This window comes from Solanum dulcamara, chromosome 2, assembly GCF_947179165.1.
Source record: "Solanum dulcamara chromosome 2, daSolDulc1.2, whole genome shotgun sequence".
Taxonomy (NCBI): Eukaryota; Viridiplantae; Streptophyta; class Magnoliopsida; order Solanales; family Solanaceae; genus Solanum; species Solanum dulcamara.
In genome coordinates this window covers 82270807-82286228 of record NC_077238.1, presented here as the reverse complement: position 1 = coordinate 82286228, position 15422 = coordinate 82270807, and the positions used below count along the sequence as shown (strand labels likewise).

Here is a 15422-nt window from a genome sequence, read left to right as displayed (position 1 = left end):
TCGAATTTGAATATTAAGTGCGGATATGAAGTAAATTTTTTTTTATTTTTTATTTTGGAAACAAGAAATAAAATATGGTAGAAATTCTTAGAATAACCAAAGAACATTACGTAGTTGCGATAATCCGATAAAATATGGAGCCGGTCAATCACATTTAAGATAATTTATGAACTAATATACACAAGAAGTTTAGATACTCTTCAAATTTTTTTGAGACCTGAAATTCCAAAAAATAATGTCGATCGTGTATAGGCAATGAGTATATGTGGATCCAAAAAGCTGTTATTTAAATGAATCTACAAAATTTGAAATCCAATGAAAAAGTTAGATAATCCTAAATTCTTATTTCGAGACCCCAAAACTCAAAATTTGGAATTAGACGTAGTTAGTTATACTCTAAATAATTCATAAACTAATATACACAAAAAAATTAGAACTCCATGCCTAGTCAAAACAGCCATGAAGGGAGTAATTTTTTTCCAAATGAATTCGAGATGCATCAGCAAACAAATTGGCAGATCAGCTCGCTTTCTTCCCCTTCCTACTAACAACTTTTTTTTACTAATGCAAAGCTTGATTAATGATAGAATGATTATTTCACAGAGCCTGGTAAAATTAATTATGAAAATACGACTGATGAAGATCCAAGGGAAGCAAACCCATACAGATTATGTTTAAAACGTGAAAGAAGCATCATAACAAACTGTCAAATTGTGAGAATATCCAGAAGTCTTTCTTATTCTTTTCAATCCTTCTCAAAAGGGGAATATAGCTACTACTCCCCAGGAAAAACAAGTTTCAGAAACTGTCAGCTAAATGGAGATGCCACTTCACGAGAAATTCATTCCTCTTCCTCCGCCTCCTCCAGCCATTTCACAAAGGGCTCCAGCGACTTGACAAAGTTTTGCCTGCCATATTGTTAAAGACAGTAATCCCATTAGGAAAAGACAGACAAGATCAACACCCCACCCAACCCCTTGAGGGTCAATAGTATCCCAATTACCCTCCACACGACTCAAATATCTAATATCCAAGCGAGTCTCATCCGTTATTTTGGTCAAAGGTCAAATGCATACCTGCCCTTGAGGTTTGTTCCTTTCTGGAACCAGTGAAGAATAGTATCTTCTGCCAGAACATCTTGGTCATAAAGAGACCTAACAATCTCAGGGAACAGCTTCATCAGTTTAGCATCCTCGTAGCACTGGACTTGGACTTTGTACATGAGTTCCAATTCAAGCTTTCCAGAGGTGCAGAAAGTATTCAGCAGTTCTGCCCATTTTTTCACCTACACAAAAAGGAAAAAGAAGAAGAGAACCAACGTTTATGTAGAAGTAACAAAAACTTTGGCAACTGAAGCCATCTGAGCAGTTTTAACAGATAAACAACAGAAGCATCCAAAAATGATGTAATTACTAATTAGACTGCACCAGAGAAAACATTAGACAAGTCAGACAATTGTATTCCAATACTTGAAATATAGGCCAACTTTCACTACTCAGACGACGGTTGTGAAGCAAAGAATAAACAATTCGGTCTAGACAAGTTTGAATTGATTAAACACCCTCCTACCCAACTCTACAAAAGAACCCATAAAGAAGAATTGATCAGCTCTACCACCATCTAATGTTCTATGACAAAATGAATCAACTATGCTTCAATGACAAAAAAGTCCGGGTTCTCTGTATATGATCAAACTTTATATCATGAATAGTTGAGACTAAGTAGAGGAAAACTAAAACTAAAAAGATTAAGTTGCTTTCCAAGACACATGAGGGACAAAGTAGGTGTTTGGACATGAATTGGTTGAAATTTGAAAACAAATAGTATTTGAACTTAAGTTGTAGAAAAACATATTTAGAGGTTGAAGTTGTGTTTGGACATAAAAATACAATTGAAGATTGTGAGGGAAAAACTTCAACAAAAACTTGAATACCCCTAAAACTTGTTTTTCAAACTTCAAATTCCATATTTCAGGCTAAGAAGTTGAAATGATGGGCCAATTATACAAACACACTTATTTGAAATAATCTACCAATATTATTTCAAAATTTTGAAACATAATCCATAGACAAAGGGGAAATATGCTATTCATGCAATACTAAACTACTACATCTGTATTTTACTACAAAGACACAAATTGCTAAAACAGAAATGCATATAAACATGTTAGATGTTACATGCCAGAATGATGTATGGTTATAGGTAACCAAAATAACAGAAAAACAAACCATTATCTACTAGGACAGACTACTAAATCCACTAAGCCATGAAATTGAACATGTGAACAAAACTAAGCTAAAACCAAGACAATGTTGCTGCAAGGTGTCATACTGTCATGTTAGCTATTGCATTCAACATCAATAATTTCAGTTCACTTGTGAAGCTGACAGCAAGACTAAATTGCCAAAAAGTCGATGCCTAGTCATATTTTCATATGTAGAATATAAATAATTAATCAGGTAGAGTGTCCATAATAAGCTATTGCTGATCTTAACGTTGCATCTCATATTTTGCCCACTGACACTTCTAATGAATCTTTCCAGTCCACGTGATATGAACGATTAATTAGACACCAAATTCCACAAAAAGAAAAATAATCACACCTTACTCTTAAAGTTAGAACAGAAATTTAATCACACCTTACTTTGTAAAAGTTATTATCTTATCTGCACGAGCATATGGAATAAAGCAAAAATAGATAAAATAGAAGGGAAAAGAAACAAGAGAGCAACCTTTTTGCAATAATCACAACAAATGCCTTTTTTCACAAGTACATTCTTGAAGCAAGAATTATCACATTACATCGAAATCCACTAGCATGAGGACCATGATCAGCTCACATTGCCATACAACATAAGTTTTGTAACTAAATCAGGAGAAACTGGATAAACTCGGCTAAATTTTTCAAGCAGCATTCAGTCATAGAAAGATATGCACACATTGTGTATGGTTATATAGGAAGCAGCTACAAAATTCCTCATTCCTGGAACTACAATTAGAATATTTTATATGTTACAGTTAGTTGGTTCCACTCGCAAGTTCTTTTTAAATTCTGAATCAGATACCAAATTGAAGTTTCAGAAAATAAAACTACATTACAAAGCTTGTAACTGACTTAAATTTTAATTACCTGGCGAAGAGCAGAATTAGCATTTTGCTGTTGGTTCTTTCCTGACCATTGAATAGCATCCATCAAGACATCCCACAAAATCCGCACAACCTCTATATCTGGTAATTTGGCATCTTTGACATGTTGCTTCACAGTTTCTATGACTTCAGAGATTGCAACTTCTTCTGCTAGCTGAGTTGTTAATGTAGATTTCATTTCCTTGAGCCTCACCTCAAATATCTTCTTATCATTATATTCCACCAAAGGTAAAAGACCAGCTTTGCTGAAATAAGCAAGTCCATACACCATTAGACATAGTTGAAGTAAGATGGCTTGAATAAAATGATCATGTTTTCTTCCCTTCAACCCCTACCACCCCTACTCACCAAACAACCAAAAAAAGGGTAAAGGGCAAATGATTGTACAATACATTACTTGTACAATTTCAACACCAAAAGAGACCTAAATAGGACTTTTTCCTTGCATAATAGTTTTACCAAGTAATGTTAATATATAACGGTAGGCTGGCATAGCGCCTGGAAAATCCGGGAAAGTACCTTGTTTTAATATTAGAATGCTCTAAAGCAGGACAAAAAGGTGTACCAAATACCAACCCCTATTGGCCTAAGACAACTGAAAAACAGCTTGCGGTAAAACTTGAAACTCTACAATATGAAAATCTCAAATCATGAGATTCTACATCTTACCAAGTTCCCCATTTTAAGGAAAACATATCTAACCCAAAACAATTTCTTAATTTTTTTTATCATGATTAAATCTTGAAAGATGAAGCTCTAAATAACCAATGATAGAATTCTTTACAAAAATAATCAAAGAAGATTTATCTTAGTAGGAGACGAACAGTTGCAAACCCCACATTCAGTACCCTTGACAGCTTTAAAAACTCGCCGGAAACCCCCCAAAAAAATAATGTTTTTATTAAAACAAGTTATAATATACAAAACGACGGCAGTCCATATGTTCCACTTTTAGCTACTTTGATTGTAATGAAGAATGTTAAGACTTTCTGTCATAACTTCTATCTAGGAGGCAGGATACTCAATTTATTTGCACGTGACCTTTGTAAGAAAGCCATTTAAGAAGCCAATAACATAAAAAGACCTTTAACCAATGAATATAAGCAACAAAAAAAAATGTAATCAAGGAATTGAAGTAAAAGAGCATTCAGAAGAAGAGGCATTGCAGGTAAAACCTTAGGAACGATAGATTTGTGTAGACTGATATCTGGGTTCCACTCAAATTTCTTAAATTATACAAAGCACTTTTGACCCTTGATCAAATGCCTTTACTTTATTACTTTGTTAATCATTGCATGAGGAAAATTATGAGACATACTATTTTACAGCTTAACAAAAAAAATTCCCTTCTGTCCACCACAGAAAAAGAAAAAAGAGAGCATGGGATGACATCGTGCATCTTAAATGAAGCTTAAAAAACACCATTAACATAATATGAAAAAATACCTTGTATTCTATCTTATATTTGCGGGAGGGGTTCTTGGAACACGAAAACAAACACTTCTTCAAGATATGGTATCCGTTTCATTATAATGGAGAGTTAGCACTACCGAGGAAAAGAATAGGTCAGGATCAAGGATCATACTAAAGAAAAATAGTAATCACCAGCAGCAGTAAAATGATGGCAATGAGATCAAAGCAACTCTGTCAGCCCTAGATTGACAACAGTGCCTGTTGGAGGGGGGTTGATGAAGCCTTAGCAGGGCACAACAATGGAACTCTAGGTGGACACGCTGGGACAGATCTTCAAAAATAACTTTTTCTTGAGCATTATTAGAGCCCGTTTGGATTGACTTATAAGTTGTTTTCAGTTTTTTTGAGTGTTTGGCTGGCCAACTCAAAGTCATTTTGTGCTTAAAATAAGCCCCAATAAATAATTGGCTTTGTTTGGATGGACTTATTTTAAGCAACTTATAAGTCAAAAAAATAAGTTGGGCTGCACCAACTTATTTTTTAAAAACTTATAAGCAGTTTCAACTTATAAACTGCTTAAAATAAGTCCATCCAAACAGGCTCTTAATCATCTTATAAAAATAAGGGCACCCTGGTGCACTAAGCTCCCTCTATGCACAGGGTATGGGGAAGGGCCAGACCACAAGGGTCTATCGAACACATCCTTACCTTGCATTTCTGCAAGAGTTGTTTCCACAGTTAGAACCTGTGAACTCTTGGTCACATGACAACAATTTTACCAATTACGCCAACGCTCCCCTTCAATCATCTTATATTGATGATAACTAACGCCAAATATTTCATTCAATAAATTGAAATTTTATTTTTCCCCTTTGAATGACAAATTAAACATGCAAGTAAAATACAGTATTACTGATTGGTGATATTACAGTAAATGGAGTTACATAATATAAAAGATGAAAAGGTAAAAAAAGGAATATTAATGAAAAGTAAAGAGAATAATATGGGTATATGGAAAAGGAACAGAACTAAGGTGGTGGAGGGTGTGAATGAAAGAGTAAAGCCACTTCACAGAATCTTCCACTCCACATCCCTACACAGTTCTATAATTCATGTAAGTTCTAAATTAGAAATTTACTCACGTGAAATGCTCAGAGACAGCTTCAGGTGTCCTCTTAGTAGAGGGGAAGAACTCGAGAAGATCATCCTCCATCTTACCCCGCTTAAGGATTGAGATCAAATCATCAATACTATTGTCAATCAGATATTCCTTGAAAAAGTCTGTGATGAAAGAGAGAACTAGCCCTTTGGCAACAAGGTTGTCTTTGAGCAGTGGCTGGAGAACAGTCTCTGGGGGAAGGCCTGATAGCTTCTGGGAAAAAGCAAGGGCTGTAAATATTGAGAGCTTAATCCTTTCATTTTCCTCAAAGAGCTCCAATGACTGCAACATTTTTCGCATGACATTTTCAAGGTTCTTTATAAGAAACGGCCTTCTTCTTAGTATCTTCTGAACATAGATGACAGATGGCAAAATGGCTTCACGTTTAGGTTCACACTCAATCACAGAGTAAGGGTGGCGCTCCCCTTCATCAAGTTTAACTGTTCCAGGTTGTGTACGGCCTCCAATGAAGACAACCTATGTATTGTAGTAATTAACATTGTATCATCCATGCAACAATAAACATTTTAAACACAAAACATGTTTACAAACAACATATCTTCTTGACAAGCACGTGTGACATGCTTATAAAGCAAATTGAAACAGCTATATGATCTACTACGGTAAAAACAAAAAGGCATCAGCATAAAACAACCCATAATACAATAGGCACTGATATACTCGATACTAGTATTAAGATTTTAAATGAAAGCAGTTTCTTAACACAAGGAAAATAAGACCTCGAGAAATAAACTAAAAGAAAAAGGTCGGACTCCATAGGACCAACAAAAAGATACTTTTCATCCACCTACAATTCAATCCTATGTGAAGTTCCTGTATGAGATAATCTTATAAGTTTATTATATAGTATTTACCTCGAAAAAGGTATCACCGTATCTTGAGAAATTGAGGTCTGAAGACTCGAGATTCTTAGCAACAAGTTCCTGTGCATAATAAAATATTTAGTTGAGCTTTGGTCCCAGGTATACCAGCATCAAACAATTAATTGATATTGATCACCAAATCGTAATGGCATTAACGTAATAGTATGGACAAAGAAAGAAGTACAAAGCTAATGATCAAAATTAAATATCCAAATTACCAAATCACCAGCATTATCCAGATAAATCTGGACCACTGCATCCGCAAATGCTGCAGGGTCCAGAGGCGCTGCAATATTCCGTTTGCGGGTCTTAATCCGCGTACCACTGTAATCATAGGAAAAAATCAACAAAAAATTATGGGCATGCAATGAATAGCGAACAGGAATAATAACAGTAAGAAATAAGGGCTGGGAAAAAGAAAAAAGAAGCCTTACCCGAGAGTGGGTTTCTCCTTTGAGCTGTCATTCCAAAGCCAAAAACAAAAGTTTAATAAAGGAAGAAGGGAAAGAAGCATAACATTGCAATCTCACAGGCTACGCAGCAGAAACAGCATAGTGTACTACAAGCTCCACAAAAGCCACTGCCTCAGTGCAAAAAATAACACAAAACAACGGAACTTGGAGGAGAAGTTTGTATCTTTTTGGCTTGCAAGATATAAACAAGAACGCTAAAGGAAAACCAACAGTAGACAAGTACTACAGTGGTTTAACATACATCAACCAAAGACTACTAGAAAGTATCAAAATCACAAAATGAGCATGGACACATTCCTATACATAAATCAACCTAGACCATACACATACTTATGTCTCTAATTTATACTCAGCAGAGATACAAGTTCAGTGGCCATAGACTATTGCACTTCTGGTGCTGCATATTCTTAATGAATGTATAAAATATCCATCAATTATTTGACATCCAAGTCTCACAATCAGAAAGGAATCCACACTATCCCATCTCATCCTTTCTTGTCTTTTTCAGATTGAAAAGTAAATTGACTACGGAGGCTTTCGTTGATATTTCATACATTATATTGGACATTTTTATTGCATACATACATACATACATATATTTAAGGGGGGGGGGGGGGGGGAGATAAACTTTCAGGCCAAAGCATGTTCAGCTGGACACCATTGGCTCAACTAAATTCCGATAATGAATTCGCAAGAACTTATAGCTGCACTTAATTAATTACTGTAACTTTTTTCACTTAATAATTGCATTCCACTCAATTTTTTTGTTCTACATACCACAAACATGCATAACTATTACCTTGCAACTCCCTACTAACAGACGGTATAATCTAACCCTTCATTTCTTTTCACACAAACTTACATAAAGACATAATTTCTATTCGCCTGATATCACAACACTCTCCAATCAAAAATATCACACACACATACACACAATTCTTATGTCGTAAACGTATTTAGCTCTGTACAACACATACTCATAGTTACCGTTGTTTTCCTGTAATTTAACACCTCATATTACAACAATTAAGACATAATCAAACTAATAATTTTCCCCCATAGAATAGATCTTCCGAATACTGAAGGAACAAAAAAAAAGCCCTAACTGACAAAAACGCAGATCGATTCCTGAGAAAACTTTACAACTACACTCAAATATATACATCAATTTCAACGCATACTGAAAATCGATACGATATTATCAGATCCAAATCCCTAAGAAATTACATATCAAACAGTAAAAATAGAAAAAAAATCGGAAAAAATCGAGTAAAACAAGGAGGAATAGAGAGATTGAATATCGTTTACCTCATAAACCAAGATGGAGAAGAATCGAGATCGATGCAGAGACTTCTGCTGTTTTAGGGATGAGAGAAAAATAAAGAGAGGAAAAATGGGAGAAAAATGAAGAAAAGAGGCCAAATGAGTTCTCATGAATGCTGTGGTAAGATATTTATATAGTGGCACAGTGTTAGTGTGTTTTATATGACCCGAAAATCCGAGTTCGAATCTTACTTGCAACATAGAGTGGTAGTGTGTTCGTATCTTTCAGAAATAGCGTCTCTGCTTTACTCATTATTGGGCTTTATTGTCATAAGGTGGTATTGTCGAGAAGTGTTATTTGAAATACCATAAATAATTTAGATTTGAAACACATTTAGAACATATGTTGGAGGGGGGAGGGAGTGTTTTTACAAGTTTTTTTTTGTTCTCAATTAATTTAAGAGCCGTGGGAATACGTTCATTCTATTGTGTTTCTGTAGTGAACCATCCTAAGAGTATGACCTAAAGGTAAATGAAGTGTCACCAACTCTTAAGTTCAAATTCCAACGGAGACAAGCTATTAGGTAAATTCGTTTCATCTATCTTAGTCTTGATGTATAGAGTTATCTAGTTTCTATTGCTAGTGAAAAATGACCTAAATCCCATAGAATTAGTTTATGTGAGCAAAAACTGATTTCGAATACCACGATTATCAAAAAAGAATATTTATCTTTGTTATGGTGTATATTGATATAGATAACAAATTGATTTTAAGATAACAAAAAATAAAATTTAAGTGGAGTTTGCAACTAGAAAAAGGTAAATTTGCTTCTAAAACTTATTTTACACAACCAGTAGTAACAATCTTTTTAGGCAAAATATATAAGTATGACATTTAACTTGGTTTCAGCTGATAACTATGACCTCTAACTTTACTAGTGCACAAGTAGACACTTTAACAAAACTTGAACAAATAGACACATTCATCCTACATGGCATCCTACAAGATAAATTTGTGTCCTACGTGGCATCCTACGTGTATTGTGACACATATGACATGTATGTCTACTTATTCAATTTTATACAAGTTTAAGTGCATATTTGTGCACATTCAAAATTGGAGGACATAAATATAAAATGAGGTCAAGATAAAAGGCATATTTATGTATTATGCCAATTTTTTAATTGTAAGGCAAGGTAGTTCGAAGTCATTTTAATTGCAGATTTAATAAGTAATCATTTATTTTTTTATTTTTGGATATTCCATACTTAAATTAATCGGCTTGATTAATTTTGAATCATACCAAATAGACCGCTAAGAAAATAAAGTATTCTTTATCAATTTTAAAAAACTTCAAGAATTGAATTCAATTTTTTTTTATTAAAAGTAAAGAAATTTTGACCATCTTGTTGATGTGTAGATAACAAAATTTGGGCATAACCAACAAAATTTTGATAAAGTGATAGATAATTACTCTTTCATTCTTAATCAAATGCTATAAATTTATGTCTTAAATATATAATTATCTTTATGATGTAGCGCTTTAACCTAAATGTGACGCGTTTCATGTTGAAAAATATCAAATACGATATAAAATAACAATAAACTTTTGAGTGGTGAGTTTGGAAAAGGTACGTACGTGTCTTTAGAATTGTTTGTGGAGGCCCATTTGATTTGACAATACTTGGCCCATATAATTGGAGCTTTGATGTTAATGTTTTAAGCCCCAAATAATTTTTGAAATTTTTTTTTAAAAAAATTGAAAATTAATATTTGGCCATATAATTTGCTATTATTTGATAAATATCCCAAGTTCTAAAAAAATTGAAACTTGAAAGTTTTAAAAAATTAAAAATTATCCCAAACTTTTATATTTTATAAAAACATTCATCATTTATTGTCGGGAAGAGATTGCTCGTAGATTGTGGAAATATTTTATAAAATAATAATTTGTTATTATCTCTTCCAAAAAATAATAATCTCAGTGACAAGGTTGGAAAAAAAGAACATTTTTAAAAATTCGATTAATATATTGTTCTTTGCCATATTGTTATTTTATTGCTGTTGATTGTTATCAATTATGTTATAAGATTTTTTTAACAGAACATGTTCATTATAAAATAATAACATAAACTTATAAATATTTTTAGTAATTTTTAAAACTTATGGGTACAAAATAATATTTTTTGAGACAGTAAAATACTCAAAAAATTTGTGATCAAACACATGGTGAAACTTCCATCCAAAAATTACTTTCCAAGAATATTTGGAAACTTGAGGCCAAACGCTAGCTAAATGTTAAGTCCAATACTTCCTAATTGACAAAAGCTCACGACAAGACAAAATCACAAACCAAAGGTACTAACAAATGCGGATCAAGAATTTAAAATTTATAAAATTTTATAGCGAAATTTTAAGATACTATATAGTAATAGTTGAGTCTATAGTCTCAAATATGTATTAGATATATAGTGATTTTTATATTGTAATATACAAATTTTAGGGTCTTAAGAGCAAATTATAATTAAATTCACAATTCATAAATTATGATAGTTCTGGACTTCTGTCTCTATTAATATATCTTCTCGATTGTTTTAATTTGAAGAAATTGAAAGAAAAAGTTTGCTAACTATAACCAAAAGAATGCCAACCAAGCACATTATTAGTTGGTTAAAACAAGAATTTGATGACAAATTTATGTATAGCATCTATTGGAAATTAAAGAATTAGACATCACTCTACAAAACGCAAATTACGAACATTATTATATGATTGTCCCAACAATGTATTTGGTTAAAATACTAAAAAAATATGATGTTAAAAATTTAAAGAAGGTTTTTGCAGCCCATATTAGTTTGGAAGAGCCCAAACCTTTTTGGACAAAGTGTTATAATATCATGAAGGAAGTAAGATTCATACATAATTTTATCAAATGAACAAATCATACTTTATAAAAAAAAATATCAAAATTTTAATGTACTGCACTGATCAATTTATATCTTTATTTTTTTTATAAATAAATATGTGTAATTATAAACTTTCAAATAGATATAATTTATAAAGATTCACTAGTTAACAATAATAATAATTAGTTATTTTTTAATATAATTATTTCACACGGTACACACAATTTTTTAACGCCGAGCATGAGTCTATTTTTACAAAATTTAAAATGATGAACTTTCTTTTTTTACAAAATATAAACTTATGGATCAAGTTTTATAGTCCAAAAAGTTGAAATCATGATTTGAAATCCGAAATCATATTTTATGGAGAATTTGACATAATCCCAAATTACATATCCAGCGAAATTGTAACTTCATATCACACGTCCAAATACAAATTTCTACTCAGCGCGTGTATCAAAATATTAAATAGGTTAAATTAAGTGACAAATCGAGGTAAGAAACATATCAATTTAATTATAAGTAACTGATAAAAAATACATATCGTTAATTTATTGTTTTAATATAATACATCGAGTGTATTTTTTTAGACTTAATAACTCCAAAAAAATTAGGCAACAAGCCATTATTGACTAAACACAATGCATCTGACATGATTAATTAAATTATAAAAAATGTTAGAATGTGGTTGACACACTTGACCATGTCATTTCATAAAATACTGTTTTCTTTTTAATTGTTTTTTTTTATATTAATGAAAGATAACATGTAATCGATAAATAATTAACATGTGTACAAGGTAGTTCGAACGCTAATATTATTTAAAAAAAAGTTAGCTTAAGTAACTTTCAATTTTCTGGTTTTAATTTTTTTTCACCTTTTAAAATTATATTATTTTTTTCCAATTACAATTAACAATTATAATATATCAGTATAATTTATAAGTATGATTTAAGAAGGATAAAGTGTACACATATCTTATTTCTATCTTGAAATCTGTAAAGATAAAGAAATTATTTTTGATAATTCTTGACTCAAATAAAATAATTTGATAAAGAAAATACAAGAATAAAAGTAGTATCTGTAATCAACAAAAGTTTTTTTTTTTTTTAGTATCAGATTAAAACAAAATATATTTATGTGGACCCCACACTTGTTGGTATAGGTGTCATCTGTTGACTGGATTTATTTCATGAATCTACAAAAATGACAAGAGGAAAATGAATTTTTGATTTTTTTTCCTCCAATAAAAAAATAGTATTTTCTCCGTTTAAAAAATAATGACCTAATTTGATTTAGCACAGAGTTTAACAAAATAAAAAAGACTTTTACATTTTGTGGTCCTAAATTAAAACTATGTCAAATGTATTAAAATACCCTTTAATCTTGTGCCCTTAAATATGTCACGTGGAAAGTTGAAATTAAAGTTTTATCATAAAAAAAAAATCATTCTTTTTGAAACAGATTAACAAGGAAAGGATTTTTTTTTTTTAAACAGATAGAGTATTATTTTTGTGAGTCATTTGATTGATATTGACAGTTAACCAACTGAACTAACGTAGACGCAAATTAAGGGTACAAGGTGTGCAACATATGCTATGATAATTTTGATTCATAAAGGCAAAATCACTCAATCACTTACAATATCATGTCACGTATATTCTAGTTATCAATAAATAATTTTTCTATATTATATTACAAAAATCCCATCAAGTTTTATTGATCATGTCCTTTTTCTAAAAGTTGTATTTTATCTTTAAGCCATCCATCTAATAGCTTAATATATGTGGTGTTATTTAGTCATATTTCAAATATCAAATTGTTAAAACAGAAAAGACACATTAGGTAATGGTCCAACAAATAATAATAAAGAATTGGACAGGTGACAGAGAAAAGAATCAAAATAGATGGCTCCAATAAAGTTCACATGTCACTACTATTAAAAAAAAACAGTTCGATGCACTATAATTTTCGCTATGCGCAAGGTTCAAAAAATAGTCTGATCACAAAAGTTTATTTTACGCAGTCTTACCTTATATTTTTGTCAGAGAATATTTTCAAGACTTGAACCCGTGATGTCACTAACTAGTACAATATATTAAATATAAAAATTACAACCTAAATCTTTCACTACTACAAGTTAATGACAAATTAGGTAAAAATATAAATAAGAGATGAATTTCTCTACATTTAATGATAAGTTTTGAATTTAAATATTATTACCTACAATATTTTATTTGACGTAAATTTAAATTAACCTAGATACAAACTAAAAATACGAGCCATGCTACATATAATGACGTTAAACTATAATAGCAAATCATTCGGCCCTTTATAACACCAATTCACATATATTTTAGTTATCAACACAAAAAATTATCCGTCATTTAAATTTTTTCCGCGAATCACATGTTATTTAACAATATCATTCATTTTTGAATATCAGTTTGTTAAAGAAAAAAAGCATAAATTTCCTCCTGAAATTATATCGAAAAGTCAGTTACACACTTAAGCTATCATGACGACCTATTACATATCTAAACTACCTCAAAGTGAAACTATTACACACCTAAACACATAACACCACTCTCATAGTATGTGGTGTATTACACTCGTTGCCACATGGCGCCATGTCATCGCCACGTTAGAAATTATAATTTTTATATATTTTTTCTTTTCTTTTTTTTATTAATTAACTTTTCTTTTATTAACTATATTTTATACTAATTAACTCCTAATTAATTATTAACTATCCATCCGATTTTTTATAATTTTTTTCTTTTCTTTTCTTTATTAATTAACTTTTCTTTTATTAACTATATTTTATACTAATTAGCTCCTAATTAATTATTAACCACCCATCCGATTTTTATATTTCTTTTCTTTATTAATTAACTATATTTTATACTAATTAAATCCTAATTAATTATTAACTAGCCATCAATTATTAACCACCCATCCGATTTTTTATATTTTTTTTCTTTTATTAACTATATTTTATACTAATTAAATCCTAATTAACTATTAACTACCCATTCAATTTTTTTTATATATATTTTTTCTTTTCTTTATTAATTATCTTCTCTTTTATTAATTATATTTATACTAATTAACTCCTAATTAATTATTAAGCACCATCTGACCCCTTCCCCCCCCCCCCCCAAACCCCAATCATCTTCTCCACCAAAATGGAGAGAAGAATTCTTGTTCTTCATTGGTTTTGAAAGAAAGAAAAAATCAAGATTCAATATGGAGAGTAACCAAACCCCAATCATCTTCTCCACCAAAATGGAGAGAAGAATTCTTGTTCTTCATTGGTTTTGAAAGAAAGAAAAAATCAAGATTCAATATGGAGAGTAAATAGAGGTGGTGTAAAGAAGAAGAGGGTAGGTGAGTATGAAGAAGAAAGGACGTGGGGTGGGGTGATTTTGTTTTTAAATTTTTTTACTTTAATGAATTTTGAGAGAAAAAAAATCATGATTTAAAATGAGAGTAAATGGAGGTGGTGTGAAAAAAAAAGGTAGGTGGGTGTGAAGAAAAAGATGACAAGTAGGTGTGAAGAAGAAATGATGTGGGGGTGAGGTGATTTTGTTTTTTTAATTTTTTTTTACTTTACAGAATCAGACGCATTTTTTTTTGCCATGTCAGTTGTAGGAGAATAATAGTTTCACTTTTAAGTAGTTTAGATGTGTAATAGATCGTCATGATAATTTACGTGTGTATCATACTAACAAAATCATTCAACTTCTTACAACATCACTTCACGTATATTTTAGTTATCAACAAAAAAAAAATTATCTGTCGTTTATTTTTTTTCTTTTCACAATTCATATATAATTTAACCGTATCACTAAATTTCAAATACCAAATTGTTAAATAAAACATAAAAAAAGATACATTAGGTAATAATCTTAATGAATGATAAAAAATAAAATAAAGAAGTGGAGAGGTGAAAAATTAGGTAAAAATATAAACAAGATTGATGAAATCCTCTATTTTTAATCATAAATTTTGACTTTGAATATTAATATTTTATTTAGCATAAATTTAAATTTAATTTAGATGTAAATTAAAGTACAAGGTACTGCGACACATATTGTTGCACACAATGACGATGAATTATATAGCAAAATCACTCAACTACTTATAACATTACTTCACGTATATTTTAGTTAT

The 15422-nt window shown here is 30.9% G+C and overlaps 1 protein-coding gene across 1 annotated transcript; it reads right to left on the bottom strand.

Annotated features, from left to right (window-relative positions):
- Positions 1 to 610: 610 nt before the first annotated feature.
- On the bottom strand, positions 611 to 8519 carry LOC129881118 (uncharacterized). The gene is made up of 8 exons (XM_055955469.1): positions 8385 to 8519; positions 7038 to 7061; positions 6822 to 6927; positions 6595 to 6663; positions 5703 to 6196; positions 3131 to 3392; positions 1077 to 1285; positions 611 to 908 (listed from the first exon to the last, which is right to left on the bottom strand). Exons 1-8 carry the CDS (start codon positions 8387 to 8389, stop codon positions 842 to 844), a joined length of 1236 nt encoding a protein of 411 aa, XP_055811444.1. The 5' UTR covers positions 8390 to 8519; the 3' UTR covers positions 611 to 841.
- Between the last annotated feature and the right edge of the window lie 6903 nt (positions 8520 to 15422).